Genomic DNA, 20,243 nt, shown 5'->3' on the forward strand with positions numbered 1-20,243 from the left:
AACCTTCACCGAAACAAACCTTTTTGGATGCATACTAACTGTATTCGTTACGGATCTCAGACACCGCAGGCATGTCCGCGGCAGGCGAAGCATTCCGGATTCCCACATTTGCAAACCGATTTCTTCTCTCGCGCTTGTTTTCAACGCGGCTATTGCTTTCCGACCATGGTCCTATACAGACTGCCGCATAGCGGCAGAATCTGTCATCTTTAAAGGTGTGATGCTCTGGTTGCGATGGGTTTTGCGCTGTTCCGCTACGCACCTAAAGATATCATGACGATTATTTTGTCAACCTCGTTAAGGCATCCGCGCTTTAAAACTGCTCTCACCTGTCACGACAAACTGATGCGCTGATCTACCGACGCCTCTCGACATCTGGCCTCACGGTCTCCAACCTCTGACCTCTGAATGGCATGCAGCGCACCAGACGGTGCGGCGTTCCGTTCAGTCCCTCGAACCAGCACCCTGCCAACTGCACGGCCAGCATGAGGCGCTGCCTCCGAATCGCCCCAAGCTTGCACCCGCCGTCTGTTGTGGCAGACTGCTCCTCCGAACTCACCCTCCCCCCCCCCGAGCTTGCCCACCCCTGTCGGCTGGAGGCCCCCCCGTCCCCCCTGGCGGTGCGGCGCCGCTGTGACGTGCCCTATCGTCAGCTGTTTTTGCCGGGAGACGCGGCGGCAGAACGCATTTGATACGGGCGTGACATTTTGCCCGCTCCCGACGGCGGGCTTATCGCCAGCTACCGAACACCGGCAGCGGACGTCGGGAAGGCGGGCGGGGTTCGGCTGGCTGAGCTGGCCAGTGCTCCCTCACCGCGCTCTCTGAGGCGCGCGGAGAGCCAGAATGTACCACAGCTGATGAAAATGCTACGTGGAGTAAATGACATGCTAGACAGGTGAATACTATCCAGTCCTCAACGTACGTGCATGTGCGTATTTAAATATAAATATGACTGAATACATATATACATATATATATATATATATATAATGTATTTATTTATACATACATAACGCATAATTCGCATCATTAAGGCGATGAAACAAATTTTGCGTTGCCTGGGATTTCGGAGATCACCTGTTGACTTGGGCACAGAGCACTGTTCCGAACGTAACCGTACACCCACCCACAAGGCCCGACGTGGGCTCGGTTCCGGGCGTGGTGGCAATGGCGTCGTTTCCTGTAGTTCAGTTGAAGGGAAGTGGGACTCCAGCCGCCCCACTTCGAGAAGAATGTGAATCAAAGAAGGACAAACCTGATGTTGGCAGTGTTGAGGTGGACTAGCCATTTTTACCTCCCCAGCCCCTCAACTTATTCGGCAAAACTACGCTTCTGTATCAGTTAGTTATTGAGTTTTGAGGGCTCGTCAACACCATTGGTTGTTAACGCTCATGTATTATTGTTAAGAAAGTAGGCCTCCGAAGAACCTAACCTAACCTATTATTGTTAAGAACCTACGCTTCCCCACGCTTCTGCATCTATGTTATACGTGCTAGTGTATAATTTTAACGTGTCTGGTAAGTGTACACGGTCAACTTGATATAATTACCCACCCTTCGCGTATTACATTGCCCTTACTCGTATTTTGCTGTTGTTTTGAATGTTGTTTATATAAGAACTTAGCTTGTTCAACGTTTAGTTGTCAGTCTACTGGTTCAAGGTTTTTCAGTATGACTGACCGTACGCACGTGCGGAGGCCAAAGAATGTAGGTATGTGACGTCAAGTGTTGTACCTGCGCTTTAGCAGGCATGCGTGTGTGTTTTTCTTCTCCGGGCGCACCTGAGTATCTGGCGGAAAGCGCAAGAGTTAGTTTCAAAAAAGGAACTAAAACCCGCATCATTTTGAAATTGCGGCGTGTCAGCAAATGGACCTAGGACTACGCAATTTCTTCAATTCGTCCTTCTCACAAGTGACTTCAAAATCGCAATGTGCAAGAGCTTTTTGTGGTTTTGGACTTGCATGCTTACGCGTTTTGCATAGAAGTGTAACTTACAGTTTGTCCTCACCGCCCGGGCTCGGGACCGGTCTCAGTTGAGTGTCCTGTGTGCTGCGCACCTTGCCGCGATTGGCGTCACTCAGATCACCCTGCCAGGGGGCAGCGGACAGAGACGGCCGTGTTTGGCGGAAACAGATGAAGGCTCAGATCACCCTGCCAGGGGGCAGCGGACAGAGACGGTCGTGTTTGGCGGAAACAGATGAAGGCCGGCCCCGAGTAGAAGCGGGCGGGAGATCGAAACGCGGAACGGACGAAGTTTGTGCATTTCCGTCGATAGTGGTGTGCTGCAGCTTCCAGAGTCCTGAGACCAGTGTTGGTCTGCTGCAGCTGCCGGGGACCAGTGTTGGTCTGCTGCAGCTGCCGGAGACCAGTGTTGGTCTGCTGCAGCTTCCGGAGACCAGTGTTGGTCTGCTGCAGCTTCCGGAGACCAGTGTTGGTCTGATGCAGCTTCCGGAAACCAGTGATGGTCTGCTGCAGCTTCCGGAAACCAGTGTTGGTCTGCTGCAGCTTTCGGAGACCAGTGTTGGTCTGATGCAGCTTCCAGAAACCAGTGTTGGTCTGCTGCAGCTTCTGAAGACCAGCGTTGTTGTGCTGCAGCTACCGGAGACCAGTGTTGGTTTGCTGCAGCTTTTGAAGACCAGTGTTGTTGTGCTGCAGCTTCCGGAGACCAGTGTTGGTTTTCTGCAGCTTCTGAAGACCAGTGTTGTTGTGCTGCAGCTTCCGGAGACCAGTGTTGGTCTGCTGCAGCTTCTGAAGACCAGTGTTGTTGTGCTGCAGCTTCCGGAGACCAGTGTTCCCAAAGAGCACGCCTACCACGATTTGATTTATGTATCATCAACGGTAGCCTCTCAATGGTGCGCGATACGGGCCGTGGCCCGAGACGGTGCTCTCCCAGCCTGGCAGCACGTCCACATCACACTGTACACACCGCACGGACACAAACCGCGCCACACCTCGCCACAGTCATCACATTCAGCGATACCGGCCGGCGCGCAGCTCGCGCGGCAATGCCCGTCAGCTGGCGTCCGGCGGCAGCAGCCGACGACGGCCACAGGCGGCGGCGTCGCGGCGTCTCGGAACAAGCAGCACTGAGCGTCTAACAGGCACTTGGTGGCGGCCGGCGGGACGCGGGACTAGAAAGGGGCCGAGCTCGCCTCGCGGGACCGGCGGGCGGCCAGCGCGGGGAGGGCGATCAGCTGGCGGCGCTGAGTCGGACGGTCCGGCCCAAGGACGGCCGCTGCGCATGTGGCGTCTGCCCTGCGGCGATCACGGCGGGTCTGGTCGCCCCGGCGGCGCTCGCCATGGTCGCCGCCGACTCGGCGGCACACGCCATGGCCGTGGCCGACTCGGCGCCGGCGGTGCGGACGCGCCCCACACGCGGCCCAAACGCGCCCGGTCAGTGCACGTACTGGTTCTGGGCGGCGTAATGCTGCGCATCCACGATCACGCTGGTGTAGGCGGCCGGCTGCGAGTAGGGGCAGTAGTCCTTAGGCGCGTTGTTGTTGAGCGCCTCCACGTCGGCCAGGTGCGGCAGTTCTCCGGCCGCCTTCGCGTACCCGTACACGTCGGCGGCGCGCTCGTACACATCAGCGCCGCGGTCGTACCCGTCCGGCGCGCGCTCGTATAGCTCTGGGTGACGCTCGAAGGCCGGCGGCGCACGCTGCTCGGCGGCGCGCGCCGCGTACCCGTACGGGTCGGCGGCCGGCGAGACGGGCAGGTACGCAGGGAACGGCTCGTAACCAGCGAAGCCGTGTGTCGGCGGCGGCAGCTGGGCGCAGCGCTCCAGCTCCAGCGCGTCGGAGGCGGCGCTGCCGGCGCTGGCGGCCGAGCCGGCGCTGACGGGGCGCGCGCCGCCAGCATCCGGCTCCGGCCGCGGGCAGATCACCGGCGCCGGCTGGAAGAAGGCCGCCAGCTCGCCGGTGCCGCGCCGCCGCGCCGGCGCCGCCTCGTTACAAGCGCCGTACGCGTAATTGGCCAAATCGGGTCGCAGCACGAAGCGCTGGTCGACCGCCTTCTTGTCGGCGCCGAAGCCGCCGGCGCCGTAGCCGCTCGGATCTGCGTAAAGGGCGCCGTACTGGGCGGCGGGCTCGGCGGCGAAGCCGACCGGCGGGCAGTAGGCGCCGCCCGGCGAGCGGTACGGCGGGCTGAGGCCGCGGCCGGGCGGCGCCGCCTCGGCGCAGCTCTCGGCGCCCGCCGGCCGGCCGCCGTCCGCCTGCCCGATGTCTAGCTGCTGCTTTGGCCGCTGCGGGTCACTGCCGGCGCCGAGACACGCATTAGGTCAGGTGGCAGCCCGACCCTCCCCCCCAAGACACGCAGCAGGTCAGGTGGCAGCCCCCATCCTACCCCCAAGACACGTAGCAGGTCAGGTGGCAGCCCCTGTCCCCCAAGACACGCAGTAGGTCAGGTGGCAGCCCCGATCCCCCTCCCCAAGACACGCAGTGGGTCAGGTGGCAGCCTCAACCCCCCCCCCCCCCAAGCACGCAGCAGGTCAGGCGGCAGCCCGGGTCCCCGAGACGCGCAGTAGGTCAGGTGGCAGCCCTGACCTCCGAGACACATAGTAGGTCAGGTGGTAGCTCGACTCGCCGGTAGTTGTGAGGACCAATGAGAAGCCAGCAAAAACGCACGGGGTTTGTAGAAAATTTGCGAGTAGAAGTCCTACCAAATCCGGATGTGGTAGAGGGAGACAGTCGAAGAACAAGGAGGAGCGAACGGGAGACTGAGAATGGGGTAGTCAAGGACAACAAAGAACAACAAGTAAACAATAATAACAACAGCGTTTAAAGGACTAGTGCAGGAGCCACAAAAGTTGTCTAAGTCTCCGCTACCACTTCTTCCCATTTTTATGCTCCCAATGTGCCACGTTAAGAGTACCCGCTTAAGTACTCGCTTCGTACCCACAACCGTGCCCACGAATCCACCTCGGCCGCGGCAGCCCTGTCTGTCTATGGCAGCAGCTGTCTCTTGTGAACATGCTGCCTCTTTGCGGGTGACTGTCTATGTTTTGTTAGTCCACTTGTACCAACTCTATTGAATGTTGAAGTTAGCCCCCGCTGTCATATTACGCACAGACTCTGATCCTAGTGACAAACCCTGTTCCTTTATGGCAGATGTTGTCCTGTGACGTACCGCCCTCCGCAGCAGAGCCTGCCGCGTGACAAGCCTTGTCCCTGTAGTATACCGGCCCTCTGGCACACCACGCTCTCGGTGCTGCACCTTCCCCTCTGCAGCAGAGCCTGCCCTGCGCCCCACTGCGATATATTCTGGGTGGCGTGTCACGTGACGTCTTGTGACGTGAGAAGCCTTACCCCTCTCCGACAGAACCGGCCTATTTTTGGTGGACTCCATCCCATGTAACAGACCTAGCTTCGCCATGCCAGACCAGCCTACTCCGTGGCAGCCGGGGGTGGACGGCGCGGCGTGGCTGGAGCTGGCTGGCGCGTGCCAGCGAAAGTCGTCCTTTATCACCGATCGGCTGCGGTGGAAATGTCACCGGGGCTGGGATCGGCAGGTGGTCTCTCCAGATACGATCACACTGAACCAGCCCCGGGGGCGCGCGGGCCGAGGCGTGTCCCAACATCGAATACCGGACGTGGCGTAGGTCGGGTCGGAGGGGGGGGGGGCGGTGTCGGCTCCAAACAGCTCCGGCTGATGGAGACATGAGCCGTGGTCGCGGGATTACAATGTAGATGGCAAGTGTCGGGGGTAAACAAAGGTAGCCGGTCTGTGGGGCCATTCGATGACTGCTTGTGGCTGGACTGTGACAGCGATGGTGTTTGCACGTCGGTTCTTCTGACGTTGGCAGCGACTGAGTTTTAATGACGATCCTTGGCGTTTGATTTGGAACGCCTCTCCAAGCAGGAGCTTGACTGGTGAGCTGGATGTCGGATGAGGAGGCAAAAAGAAGTTCAATACTTATAAAACGTTCGTTCGTTTTATCGATCTATCGCTGCGTACTGACAGCAGGCAGCAAGTGATCCGTTGTATAAATGTATTAAGTTACACGAAGAAGGGAAAAGGTGGTGCGGACCAAATGCCTCTTGTGCCGCAAAGCAAGCCCCAAGTCGGAACAGCCGCGCCGGCCGTCACGCCCGCCCCCGATCACGGCACGGGCACGGCACGGGCACGGCACGGGCACGGGCACCGCGGAACGGGGTCACGGTCACGTATCTGTAGGTCACGACCGGAGGTTTCAGTGCGGACACGGTCGGGGTGCTGCCAGAACGCATCAGCTCCTGTTTTGAAAGGCCTGTACCGTCCCCATCACTCCGCGCACGCCGTCACTGCGGTGGGCTGTGCCGTCTCGCTGCGAGGCCTTGCGACGGTTGACCTCGGAGTTGACCCTGACCTGAGCACGTAGTTGACGCTGACGATGCAGTGCGGCCGAGATGATCGGCTGTTGTGCACGATCGTGATGTAGCTCTGCAGCCACACCCAGCCGCCATCTTTGGTCAGAAATCGGTAGTATTTGGTCGTCACCTGTCCTTTGTACAGTACTGAAAACAAAGAAATTGGGAGTGCTGAATCACGGTGATCTAAATGGGTAGCTGCTACCGCCATCAGCGTCCTTGAACTAACGGTAAATTCTGACATATTATTAGCCACTCATTAGAGTTTCCTGCGGTTATCACGGACATGTTAAATTGGTGAGAAATCATGCTTTAATACCTTTCCTCATTTGATGGCACATCTAGCCTTGAATAACTAACCCACATGTTTTAAATGGTGGTGCATCATCCAAATCTATAAATTCAAAACCACCGTATAAGATTGCACAACATGTCTCGGGACACAGTTAGGCCGAATCTAAAGAGAGTTGTGTTTCATGCCTCCATATCACCTCCATCTCGCCATCAAATTGTGACGGTATACCCTTTGACAAGTGTGTGCGGGGGGGGGGGGGGGTAAGAAGGCGTTTTCTGTGTTTCATTCTGTGCAAGACCACGCGTTTAACTTACGTTCTACCCCACGTGTCTAACATAAATTGTGCTAGACGTGTGGGAGTGGTGAATGCCCCTAACACCTAAAGTTATGCCGTTTTTTTTTAAGCTTCAGGCCATCCCACTTTTCCCGCGCCCCCAGCTCCTTGCTTCACTTGCCACGCTGTGAAGCTATCTATATGCACCCCCGTAGTGACCGGCTCCGGTGAAAGTGTGAATTCTACACAGATCCGCACAGGTGGCTGGCCAGAGCTTCTCCAAGGGAGTGCACCTAGTGGGTGGTCTCTCTGATCCCTTGAGCATAAGGAGACGGCTCCAGCAACCTGAGGGATCGCAATGTCTTCGCTTGTGACCCGAACTCCAATTTTGTGTCGTATTTAGGCACCATTGTGTCGTCCTATTTTTACATAGGGGTCCCACTTCAGAACAGTCACCTCAGAGCCCATCCAAGAGCTCTGGGCACCACTGTTAGCTTTGTTAAAGACGCAATTATCGCTAGCGTGTTTCAAGTTATTGATAGAATTACCCACATCACATAAACTTGGCGCCCTTCGGACACCTGGCGGGCACCCTTGGGGTCCAGCTGCTCAGGGGAGTGGGGCGGGGCGAGCGCTCTTCCGCCCTTGTCAGTTGGCAACGTCCCATACGTCAATGAGTGCAGATAAGAACAAATGCCAGAAGGGTTCTAAAGCTGTTGAGCAGTGTTGAGTTGACACAACCAGTTATCAATGAACTACAATGAACTAATTTGCCCAGAAGTGTTGCATAACAGCCGTTCGTCTGCTACGTGGATTGTAACTCACGTGTTCGGTGTGCTCGCGCCAAGTTATGTACATCATGCGCGTGAACATAATGATAGATGGTCTTTTCTATGAGATCTTGCGGTTCATAGCCGGTTAACGCCAACACCCTGCGAAAACAGCCCGCATGAATTAGCAGCTGTCCACTGCTTACCATCTCGAGAGAGCGTATAGTCTCCAAACCCGGGAGTCCTCGAACTCGGGGACTCCCAAGAGCACAGCGACTCAAGTGAACACAGAAAGCGGGGCCGCGCCGGCCTGCGAGCGCCAGGCAGTGGCGACCAGCGGCCCGGACTCCCACCTTCCCACCAGTCTGGCATTCCAGCGGGGCGGTGCCGTGCGATCAGCACCGGTGCCGCTGAGCCAGCAGCCCAGATCAGCACATCAGCAGCGCCCGGCCCGCCGCCCCTCCGACGGGCCGGCCGCCGCCGCCCGGGAACGAATTAATCCACGCTGACACAGGCGGCGTACACACGTGTAATTGCCGGGTGCGCAGACCCGTTTCAATAACGCACGGGCTGTTTGCGTTGAATTAAAGACTGGCCGGCGAGCGCGATTCGCTGCCACACTACAAACACGCGTAATCAGTGTAACAACTGGTTCTGCGGCCGGCCTAATGCACAAGGAGCCGCAATCGGGGCCAGATAGGCCGGGGCGGAGGCCAAACAGGCCGACCGTGCTCTGTTGCCAAACACGGTCAATCGCTACACGCTGAACGCGACAACACAATTAATGACACTGAGGCAAGACGCTGCTGTGCAGTGCACGCTGCACGATGTGCATTGTTAGCGTTCGCTCCCACGACTCTGTGTCGGTTCGAATACGATCTGGCCCCGTGCCTAACGCCCTCCTCCCCTACCGTGCGAATTTGCCTCACATTAAGTCTAGCACTTTTCAACGGCGTCCCCTGGCCTTCTGAGGGCTGCCGATCGTCATGAGCAGCCGGTGATAACATCCGTGTACCCTCCCCCCCCCCCACCCTCCCAGCCGCCGGGTGATCTCCTGGAGCCCCCGACCCTTCAGCCGGTCCCAGCACCCCACCTGGCGTCGAGGAAGATGAGTTTCATGTCCAGGCTGGCGCGGAACATGAATGTGTTGGTGTACATCTTGATCTCGGTGATGGCAGAGGAGGGCAGCGAGTGTCCCACCGCCACCAGGCCATACACCTGGTAGCAGCTGCTGTACAGCGCGCTGTCCAGGCTCATCAGCTTTACCTTGGCGTAGCCGTTACAGTGGATCGCCTGAAGAGACAGAGCGCTTGATACAGTGGATCGCCTGCAGGGACAGGCCAGGTGGTACAGTGGAGCAGGAGGAGCAGGAGCAGGCAGCTGATGCAGTGGATCACGTGGGGATAGTGCTACTACATCGACCGAGGGCGGGGCACGCGCCACAGTCCGTCGTGTGGGGCCAGCGCACGTCCGCGGTGGATCGGTTGGGTACAGTGCACGTCCGCGGCGGATCGGCTGGGTACAGTGGACGTCCGCGGTGGATCGGCTGGGTACAGTGCATGTCCGTGGTGGGTCGGCTGGGTACAGTGCACGTCCGCGGTGGGTCGGCTGGGCACATCCGCGGATCGGCTGGGTACAGTGCATGTCCGCGGTAGATCGGTTGGGTACAGTGCACAATGAACGTGCTGCAGTAGATTGCCGAAGTACAGTACGCTGAGAGACATTGCACGTGCTAGTGGGACAGTGCCGGTGGTGCATTAGATCACCTGGGGTCAGAGCAGTGCATCATCTGATGGCGGGCCGCGTGATACAGTGATTCGCCTGGCGGCAGTGCGTGTAATGCAATGGACCTCTTGGTATCGGTGCACGTCACATGGTGGATCTTCCGAGAACGGTGTATGTGCTCCGGTGGATGACATGGGGACTTGTGTGTTTATAGGTGCTGTTCATCACCTGGTGTATGGGAAGAACACACTGCACACTTCTCGGAGGGTCAGACAGTAGGCTGCATTGGGACAGCGCGCGTGCTGAAGCCTCGGCCTAGAAATGCAGCGCAGGGGCATGCATACATGGTAGCCCCCGGGGGCACGTACCCCCCCCCCCCCCCCCACTCACCCCTACCAAATTTATGGCATACGTGTACATGTACGTGACGAAACGTGTGCCGTTGAGAATTCTGCGTAAACACCTAAATATAATAAGATAGATAACATGCAATATGATTTCACAACAAACGAAATTGCGGGCACCTGTGACGCGATAAACTCGGTTTTAAGTGATCCTCTTTTAGTTTCACCTCCTCTCCACATGCACGGTGAAATTCTGTGTATGCCCCTGGCACAACACATGCTGGAGGGGATCGCCAAGGACATAACGCTTGCAGGGGTGGATCACCTGGCGTCATGACATGTGCCCCACCGAATGGTCTGCCGACAGGTACACGCTATAATCTATCATTTGAAAACAGACCGCAGGCCACCCCTGATGCTCGGCCAGCTCAGCCCGCTGCCTGCCGCCCGGGCTGCTCATCCTGCTGTCCACTGCTCGGCCCACTCACACCCCTGTTCGCTACTCGACCAGCTCAGCCCGTTGCCTGCTGCTCGGTCCGCTCAGCCCGCTGCCCGCTGTTCGGCCCGCCCAGCCTGCTGCCCGCTGCTCGGCCCGCTCAGCCTGCTGCCCGCTGCTCGGCCCGCTCAGCCTGGTACCCGCTGCTCGGCCCGCTCACCTTGTAACCCGACGTGGTGAGACCGGCGTTTCGCTTTGCTAGCACGCATTTCATACGGATGATGAAGCTGCGCTCCAGCTCAAAATCTGACGGACAGATCGCACCAAGAAGTTACACACAGGCCGAGCCTACTACCAGCAATCACCCGCTTCTCATACAAGCCGTGGGACTGGAGTGCGAAGACGTACTGCGTGGGCTCGTGACGAGCAGTTGCTCGCATGTCTACACATGACTCAATGCCAGAAGTGGCCAAGGACGATCATTCCCTCACCACGGCATCTCGTTATTTCTTGCAGCGATCGAATGAAATACAGGGGGCGAGCGCCGTACCTGCGCCGCCGGCCTGGCTGGCAGGCACGCCCGGCTGCATGTTCAGCACGGCCGCCATCTCGGCGTGGTCGTCCGGGTGGATGTACTCGTAGATGATGTTGCCGGTGAGCTCCACCTGCGGTGGACGCGCCGGATCAGGCTGCGGCAGCTCAGGTGCACACAGACACGCGGCTCCTCCAGCTGTCCATGGGATACTGACGGTGGGGTCATCTGCACTGCGCCAGACCATTGGTACATTCCAGCTGGATTTCTCAATGACTCAAACAAAGGTAATGTGTTGAATCCTTCGGTTTATATCCTCGCCGGATGCATGACACACGCCATGCTTAATATCGCCACGGCATCTCACCCAAGTAGTCACCTTTAGGCAAGGTGTTAACCAATCTCCTTGGCAATTTGTCAGTGGCTCAACCTGACAGGACATTTACTACTGACGGTTGACGGTAATAAAGCAAACAGTCAAATGCCAAGAAGTCCATGTACCAGCGGTAAGATGCAAAAGGTCGAGTGGAAAAAATAAAAGGACATAAGGCAAATGGCGAAAAGTCGAAAGGAATAAAAACCAAATAAGCAAAAATTTGAAAGGGATAAAAGTCAAATGCGTAAGTGCAAAAAGTCAATAAGTCGAACAGAATGGTGTACCAAGTCACGGCATCCTGAAGTAGTCGGTCACGCAGACCCCTCCTGGAGCATATCCGAGGCACGTGACGCCACTTCCCTACCACGAGGTTTGTTTGCCCGCTGCTCGCAGGCAGGGAGCAACAATATGTATTTGCTGCCCCCAGTTTCCTTTCCTTTCCTTTCTTTCCTTTCCTTTCCTTCCCTTTTAATCTAAACTAATTCTATTCCATCCATCTTTCCATCTAAACTAAAAGTTTTGCGGTCATATATACTGTAAACAATCAGATCGAGGGGACACCATGGTTGAGATAGGTCTTTAATTGAGTTAAGGAAAACCTTTCCTTTGTTAAGAGGCCACTTTTCTGGAGCACGAAGCCAACTTTATGACTAAGTCAGCCCTTCTTCGAACCAGGAGGCCTCATCTTGTGTTAGGGAGTGTGCTCGCTCGCGAGGTCACCTTTGTGAATCAGGAGACCCCTGATCTGGATCAGGAGGCACCTTCCGTGGATCAAGAGGCCTTTGTTATGGAGCAGGAGGTTCCCCTATCCCGTGACCTCCTGTTCCAGGAAGTTTTTGTTACGGATCAGGAGGGCCTGACTGGGATGAAGAAATCCTTCATCGGGTTGGGGACCCCTAATTCACAGCGCGGATCGGGATCATTCCACCGTCGGTGAAATATATAGGCGCGGCAGATCATTTTGGACCTGCACTCCCATGCGCCAGTTTTCCCTCAAATTCATTAAGCCGACACAATGATCACATCGCATACACTCGAAGCGGGTACCAACACTCGGGCTTGTGTCGAAGGATAACGACTGTCCGACTGGCATGTGCTGTACTGAAAATCTAGTTTGTTTTTTTGATGCACGCAAAAAGCAGCCATGCCGTGTTTTTCGTTAATAAATTATTTAGTTCTGTGTAAAGCACGGCAGACGGACTAGAGCCAGCAGATAAATGGACTCATTTCCTTTAAAGAGAGAGAACCAATGTGGAACAGGCAGCCCGAACGTTCGGGTCTCTGCCTGCACAGAAAGGTGGCCTCTGCATCGTCTTCTTACAAAGCCCATCAAACACCACGCAATTGATTTTAAATCAGCACTTATACGTTCTTATTAGAAGTCTGACTGATCAGCAGCAAATAAAAAACGCACCAAATCTAAGATAAATTCAACCGCTTTTTACGACTTTGCCCTGTTTGTTAAAGAAATGTCTGCATAGCAAGATAACGTGTAAAGAACGTGAGCGCAAAAAATTGTTCTAAAAGTGGTACTCGTGATGTACTCCCATTGTCCTCCATTACCTGTATGAAGGGGGTCTCCTTTTCCTCCCCAGGACCCAAAATTAATGGAAGACAGACGGACTTCAATTTCTCCAAACTGGGGAACAACGCTTAAGATACAGTTTGGAGGCGTACTAATAGACTGCTTTCGGGGTTTCTTTGCACTCCACCCGCCCAAATTCAGGAGGCCCTTTGGAAAACCACGCCCAGAAGCCCCACCCATCTGAGAGGAGGCTCCATTTTGCCTTGGAGACCGCCGTATAAACTAATCCCTCAGCTCAAAATACGGGATCGTCAACATGTGTGGACATAATATAATTTTTGTATGACCATGACCTTCTGAGTTTGAAGGGGCACAAAGCACATAAGTTAAAAGGCATCGCATAGCCTGAAATCATGACGTATCACTGCACCTAACATGGTGCGGAAGGCCCTTTATGTCCAAAGCCGGGAGCCCTCCGCAATGTCCCCCTCCCTAAGACTAAGATCAGTTGCTCTGAACGAGCAACTGATCAAGAGCCTTTAACATATTGCAAATCCTGTGGAAGCTACGGATTCTGTTAAGGATATGTGCGTTTTGATTGACACCCTGTTCCGCTTTATTATCAATTTGATTTTTGCTTCTTTTGAATTTTTTCTTTGTTTCCTTTTCGCATTGGAATTTTGTCCCTTTCACATTTTTAAAAACTTTTATTCATTTGCTTTGATTGCTTCCGAATTTTTGTTTGCTTGCCTCTTTGCAGTAAACTTTGACTTCTTGCCGTTCGACTCGTTGCCATTTTTCTTTTGTCCTTTGAATTTGTTCATGACTTTTTGTCTTTTGACTTCTTGCCATGGAACCACCAGTGATCTGCACTTTTGGGCGCTGTAGGGCCACGTAGTGGTAACGCCCGAATGTCTTGATAACCAAATTACACTCTATCCTCATTTCCATGAGATAGCCCCATCGCATCAATTCACTGGGGCATGTTGACTTCTGGGTTTACTTTGGTGGCCAAATTTTCCACACTATCAATGCCTAACGTTTTGAAACTTCATCGAAATTACTGAGCACTAGCTTCGCAACACCTGTCGAGGTGTGTACTTACAACACTATCCAATTTTAATCCCAGAACGGGTTTAGTAGACAAGTTGGACCAAATTATAAGCTGTTTTTGGATGAATGTGCCGTCCGCTGTCATCTTATTATACTCGATATATGTTTGATTGGATGCTTATATTGTGACCATTCGCAGCCACAGCTTTACATGTCAGCCAAAAAGGCATACAAAACTGGCGACCACTGCAATGCTCAGCATGTGTAGGGGTAAGTAAAAACTATTTGTGCAATCATAATTTTACCATCGTCGACGCAAACATAGCCTTGGAAACATTTTGGTTAGGTTTTATCTCCTGTTGGTGCTGTTAGTGACCGATAATGTGCTCATGTTTTGCTCTCCTAGTGCGTCTACTTGGCTGTAGTATCAGTAGGGATGGGGAACACTTGTTACCAGGCACGTATGGTGTTCAAACATTCACTTCCTTTTTACTGAGGGCGGAAGATCATTTTCATATGCTGCTAATTAGAAGGCGTTTCACATGTCGTCATTTGACCTTGGACGCAATTTTTCATGTTTTCGTTACTTTCCCGTCTCATGCCTAGCTAGCCCGTGTCCCACAAATTGGCCTAGACAGTCTCTTGCGGCTCCGACGTAAGCCCCGTGGAACATATTCCAGTGTGGTCATCGCGTGTTTACAGCGGGGACGGCCGGGGTTTGGAATACGGTACGGAACAAAGACGAATTGCCGGAAAACTGTCCTAATGGTACAAAGTAGCTTCCCTTAGAGGGCACCAATTACACAGCCGTGCTGGAAGCCTTGCCCTCTTTTGTTTACAAGCGTGCATCAAATATGCACGCATATATTTTGTCCGGGACCTTGTCAGGAGGTGACAAAATGACAATATTCTCTTCAATTGACTGCTCAAAGTATCTTTGAAATGTCCTTAAGTTAAGACCTAAAAATACACCTACGCGACCCACAATGTCACCAACCACACCTTGGGCATTGAGGTCAGAAGGACACAGCCCACAGATTACAGCAGCCAAACACTACAAAATGTCCGTCAAACTGCCGGCCGACTTTGCCGACATGGTTTCTCAGTCGGGCCCCAGCGCTCCCCAGAAATCTGCAGACTCACTGTTGTTTCCGAGACAAAGAGACGGCCGCCATTCGGTCTCGGCGGTGGCACTGCGGAGTCGGCGCTTTTTGCCCGTCCCCCGCCTCTCGGCAGACCATCTCACCGAATCTATCGATCTCAACCGGGGTGTTCGATTCCCATCGCGCTGCTCGCTCGGTCCGCCGCCGGTCTGCGGCGAGGGACACCCATCCAACTCCGTATTGGACATCAGAGAATGTCTGTTGGTCGCCTTCAAATCGGGTCCCATCGGGGAGAATGTGCTAGGCATCCGTATCATAATTTTTCGTCTGGATTTACATGATATGGCGGCAGAGGTCGCGCGCCGCTGCAGGACGTTGCGAGGTTACCAGCGCCACGGCTGCTGACGACGCTTGACGGATATGATTCGTGGGGTATGCAACACTGTACATGAAACCAGCCCTTCTCAGAAAAGGCATGACATCGCCGTTTGCCTTTTACGGTCTGGAATTATTATCACATACGGTGGCATGCTGCTTTCGACAAGCTCTCTTCGTTCTAAATCAGCCATTTCCTTAATATAAATTTCAGGTTTCTGCAGCAATCACAATCGAAAGGTGAAATTGAAAGGACCTTGGAACTTTGAGTGTGGCTGGGAATCGCAAATGTCTCTGATCAACATCCTACATTCTATATTTATCGCATATATCCAACGCATATCCTTTTATATCCATCAGTTCTGTACCTATCACGTCATGAATGAAGAGCTCCCATTCATACCAACAGGTAAACGAATATGTGTCAAAATTTGATGAAGTGACTTAACCCAGTTTTCCTGCAGTGAACCCGACCCCACCGTCTCATTTGCAACTACGCTACAGGGGGCTAAGCATAATGTTCTGAAATCTTCCAGTTTTTCCCAAGTATCGATTTCACGCCAACCACCAAAACCTGAGCCAGTTCCAACCATACAGTCCCAACCAACGGTGAAGGCACCAGTATTTGCCTACCACAGCGAGCGAGTGAAACATGTGCTGAGGCCCGGACGCGTCGCCACCCGCGGTGTGAACAGGCGACATGACAGACAAGGGCCGCTCTATCTCACCGCCCGGGCACCGACCCATTCTAATTCGGTGATAAATCGCCAACTAATGGCGCCATTGTGCGCGCCGGACGCCTCTCAGCACAATTGTGTTTACCATCTCCCGCCGTGCCGCGTTCGCCACCGCGTGCAGCCTTTTTCCGGGGCCTTTTAATCGGCGCTGCGAATCGGCGCCGCCCGCGCCGAGAGCGGCGGTGTCGATGATAATCGGGCGCGACAAATGTGACGCGGCGGCGGCGTGGGACGGCGCCGGCGCCGCCTAATTGACCGGCGGGCCGCGTTTTTACGGCCGGTGAGTCTGATTGATGGCAGCGGAGCCGCCGGGTCACTGGCGCACTCGCATTCCCGGCCCGCTAAGCCGGGCCAGGCGTGGCCCGTCACGGCCAGGCCGCCGTCACCTCGGCGCGCAACGGACGGCTGTCAGCGCACGAGGCTGTCATCCCGGCCGAGCATGGACCAATGAAGCCTCAACGGAGGACGGGCCGGTGTCATTCCGGCAGAAGACCCGTGGGTGCAGGAACATAGGGGCGGGCTGGGGCCTGTCAGGCCATGGCACAACTTTGTGAGAATGTTCAGCACGAATGTCATGGCAATGAGAGAACAGAATAAACTTCAAAACTAGCGTTGGTGCCCACCACTTAATGGGACGCTCCTATGCCTACGACAAAGGCCCATGGTTGCCATATCAGCACAGGATAGATCCCTGCCACAGCGGTAGGAGATGGACCACTGTCATGACACCGTAGGATGAACGGCCGTCGTGACAGCAGACGACGGGCCGCCGTCATATGGCTAGATGCAGCGTTTCGTGGACCCAACAAGGCCCTCGCCCATACTGAAAAACAACCATCGTAGGAAGAGCCACGACACGGCACGAATGGATGACGGTGTGCAGACCGACACTGGACCAGTGTGCCGTACGCCATCGCCACATCAACACCCACCTTATCAAAACATTCATCTCGCGATTGATCGTATTAAGCGGCCGCCATCATCCGATGCGTCGCAATCGCTGGACATTGATGACGTCATCGTTCGCAGACAGCTGATAAGCCTGCGGCGCGTCGGCCATCTTTGACATCGTCGGCTAGGCGCCGTGCTCCACCATTAGCCAAGCACAATTCCAAGTGGATTCCTGTTTTTTTTTTGCGCCGGGGGGAGCTGAGGATGAAAGCGGATCTGGCGGGAGGAAGCCGACAAATGACGGCCATATTTCACATCAAACAGGGCGGCGCCGGCGGCCGGTGGCGCGGCCTGTTACGTCATAAATCGGCGCGCCGTCGTCGGCGTATTATTGTAGCCGGCGGCCCGCCGACGCCGACGACTGCCTGCAGCCCCCCCCCCCCTCCCCCCTCACTCCCGGTGGCCGGAAACGCTCCCTAAGCGGCGGCGACACGCCGTCTGGGAGGCCGCCGGCGCGCCGGTAACCCGAGGCGGGCCGGCAAACAGACCGCAGAACCCGCGGACAAACAGCGGCAGTCCACGCGCCGCGCCGGGTCGCGCCGGGCCGCGGGCCGCCGCCGGCGCTGCGGCCGCCGCCTAATCCGGTGAGGGATGACCGGCGCTGAATGACCGGTCCGGTCATGACAGCCCGGACAGGGGAGGATATTGCGGCACTGGCGGGGGGGGGGGGGGGGTAGTACAGGGCCAGCGGGTGGTAGGGTGGGCGGGGGGGGGGGGAGGGGGCAACTCGCGCTAGCGCTACAGTGGATCCCGGACGGCAGGAGAGGGGCAAAGCAGTGTCCTAGAATTGCCGACTCTAGGTGTAAAACAACACCCTATGAGGATGAATTTTTCACTCCTTTTCCCCATATTTTATGTGAATTTTTCACTCCTGCCTGACATTGTCTAATCGCACATGCCAAACCCTTATTTCCCTTTCTGAGGTTTTCAGATGTCATCCAAAACCAAGCTCACTTGAAACCACCAAGCATAAATGAGGCTCCGCAGAACCTGGACACCAATGGCTATGTCCTGCCTCACCTACATCTGAATCAGTGTCTATGTATGCACAGAGCAAGGGCGCCATTTACCTCCAAGCCCAAGAATCCCAGCGACCGCAGCCGCTTGCACGCATTAAGTTTGGTTTCTTTACAAAATGCATCACAATTTGCAGCTGTGCGCCAAATGCAAGGTTTTCACGCATCCCCTATATTTTGGTCTCATCACCGCACCACGAAAGCAGACCCTGGTGCAACCACCAGCAAGGCCTGGTAGAGGATTTTACTCCACGTATTTCTTTTTTCCCGAGGAAGCTTGACCGCTAAATTACATCACTCCCGAAATGCATGAGTGAAAGTTCAAGAAATGTCTTCTAAATGAAACTTACAAGATGAATATCGCCATCTGAGCACCTATAGTAACAGATTTTAAGACAAATCAGCTGATTAAAAAAGTTTGCGGGAAAAGTACCAGCCTTTATATTTATTTAACTACTTTTGTTTTTCTTGGTATCATACCAGTGCGATACCACTTTATTTTTCCTTCCTTTTCAATTGTCTTTAGAGGAACCATATGCTGCTTACAATGTTCACCAATTTCTCTGCAAGATGCTCCAACTGCAAGCTTGTACGTATTTCATACATAAATTGGATTAATTCGCCAGCCGCCCAAGCATGTTTGATATGCACCCAAGCGTGGACAATTCACAGGGAATGAAGGAGACAATTTGAAGCACGGAACTTCTTTTTACCGCCATTTTTGCCCTCTTAAACCTTCGGTTAACCGTTCTCTTGGTTCATGGCGGTGCTCAATAATGATAAATGCAAGCCTTTCGAGTGCCTGATTCACTAGGCTACCTGGCAAGGCTATTAAGGCGAGGCAAGGCTGCCACATACAGCCTTGGGACAGACCTGACGCAGCTAATACAGAAGCGTTTGATGGCGAAATTCTGCCCTCTGGAGATGTTTATCATGCACACCTCTTACTTGTTCCGCATTTTAATCTCGAGGGTTGGTGGACATGAGTGGTATTTATATTTGGGGATTGAGTCGGATGACTCTGTCTGCCATCAGACCATGCACAATGTACTGAATTTTTGTTTTTGGGGAGCAAGAAGCCAGTAAGTCTCCTGTGGACCAAGTAATTGCTTATCTTACCTACTTTCAACACATGATTGGCAACCAGAATTAGCCATTTTCTGTTTTAATGCATCGGGTTTTGACAAATTACGGTGCCGCAAGGCATGCAAGAGGCTAATTTTGCTCCATAGGATTGATCATTTGCCGCCAATTTTTTGAAGTGGTCCCTCATGGCTGCTTTAGCCGGATGTTTTCTATAGTTGTGGTTTGCTGACTGGCAAATGACTGTACTGTATATATGCACTATATTTTTAACACAGTGCTACACTAAGCTGCATAGCAATTATACTATGAGTTAAATATTGGTATGTAACAAATAGTCAGACCACCCCATTTAAGATGTGAAGCCAACACCTCAAACTTTGCCATTAAATATGAATAAACAAGCCCAAATGGATGCATTTGCTGCAGCTGAAAAGGCAAGCAGCAATACTGAAATGGGCATCAAAGTTACTTTATTTTTGAAGAACAGAAATTGTTTTGTGGAGCACACCCATTATTGCCCTTGACATAGGTTAACCATGACAATTGAAATAAGTTGTTCAAAGTGATTTAAAGTGTTTTGATTTGTGTGTTGTCACCTTTGTCTGATGTCAACAAGCATACACAAATGAACTGAATTAAAAATGCAAGTTGAAACCAGCCAAAAACTACCTTTAAATATTCTGTCTTTATCACAAGTGCTGCTGTCAACAGATAGGTGAGTTGAGATGATGTTCATCGTATGGGCTACTCTACGTTAGGTTAAGTTGGTCAAGTGCATGGCGAGTGGGAATAGGAATGATGCAAGAATCAGTAACTCGCAACGGCTGCTGTGATAAAAAAAAGGTTATACAGGATGAGATGATGTAAGGCCTCTTTAGGTTAGGCATAGGCTACTTTCATGGAAATAAACATTGGTATTTTGTAAGAAACAGTGACAAAATGCTTGTTTTCCCTGACCCCATCTTAACAGAACCTAGCAGTATGTTTATTGTTTTTGAGTTGGTGATGGGCTGATGTGTAGAAGTCCAAGGTTTGTTTGTTTGAGCGTTTTATGCTTGTTGAATTTTCTGTTGTTATTTTGCTGTTGAATTCCTTTGCTTTGTTTTGTTTTAAAAGCGCTGTGGAAGGGAATTGAAAAGTGCAGCATCAAATTATTGGTGTCAATAATTTGTTATGCTCATAATACTGTCATGAAATTACTATGCTTTAACACGCGCCCGGTTGGCCGGCTAGATAACCTTCGCTCGAAGGGGAGAGGGGGTCAATTTGATCCCCCCCCCTGAGATCTCGGGAACAAAGAAA

The 20,243-nt window shown here is 53.6% G+C and overlaps 1 protein-coding gene across 1 annotated transcript in view; it reads right to left on the bottom strand.

The window, feature by feature from the left end:
• Nucleotides 1-3,343: 3,343 nt before the first annotated feature.
• Nucleotides 3,344-20,243, bottom strand: part of LOC119103105 (single-minded homolog 2) — a 37,983-nt gene continuing 21,083 nt past the window's right edge. The window contains exons 4-11 of the mRNA XM_037226556.1: nucleotides 10,738-10,852; nucleotides 10,408-10,493; nucleotides 8,776-8,975; nucleotides 7,738-7,844; nucleotides 6,343-6,490; nucleotides 4,174-4,249; nucleotides 3,934-4,071; nucleotides 3,344-3,669 (exon numbers count right to left, since the gene is read on the bottom strand). Coding sequence (XP_037082451.1) covers nucleotides 3,394-3,669; nucleotides 3,934-4,071; nucleotides 4,174-4,249; nucleotides 6,343-6,490; nucleotides 7,738-7,844; nucleotides 8,776-8,975; nucleotides 10,408-10,493; nucleotides 10,738-10,852 — 1,146 coding nt within the window. The 3' untranslated portion in view covers nucleotides 3,344-3,393. The remainder of the gene's footprint in view (nucleotides 3,670-3,933; nucleotides 4,072-4,173; nucleotides 4,250-6,342; nucleotides 6,491-7,737; nucleotides 7,845-8,775; nucleotides 8,976-10,407; nucleotides 10,494-10,737; nucleotides 10,853-20,243) is intronic.

The sequence above is a fragment of the Pollicipes pollicipes genome, unplaced genomic scaffold (assembly GCF_011947565.3).
Source record: "Pollicipes pollicipes isolate AB1234 unplaced genomic scaffold, Ppol_2.1 Scaffold_5724;HRSCAF=6776_pilon_pilon_pilon, whole genome shotgun sequence".
NCBI lineage: Eukaryota > Metazoa > Arthropoda > Thecostraca > Pollicipedomorpha > Pollicipedidae > Pollicipes > Pollicipes pollicipes.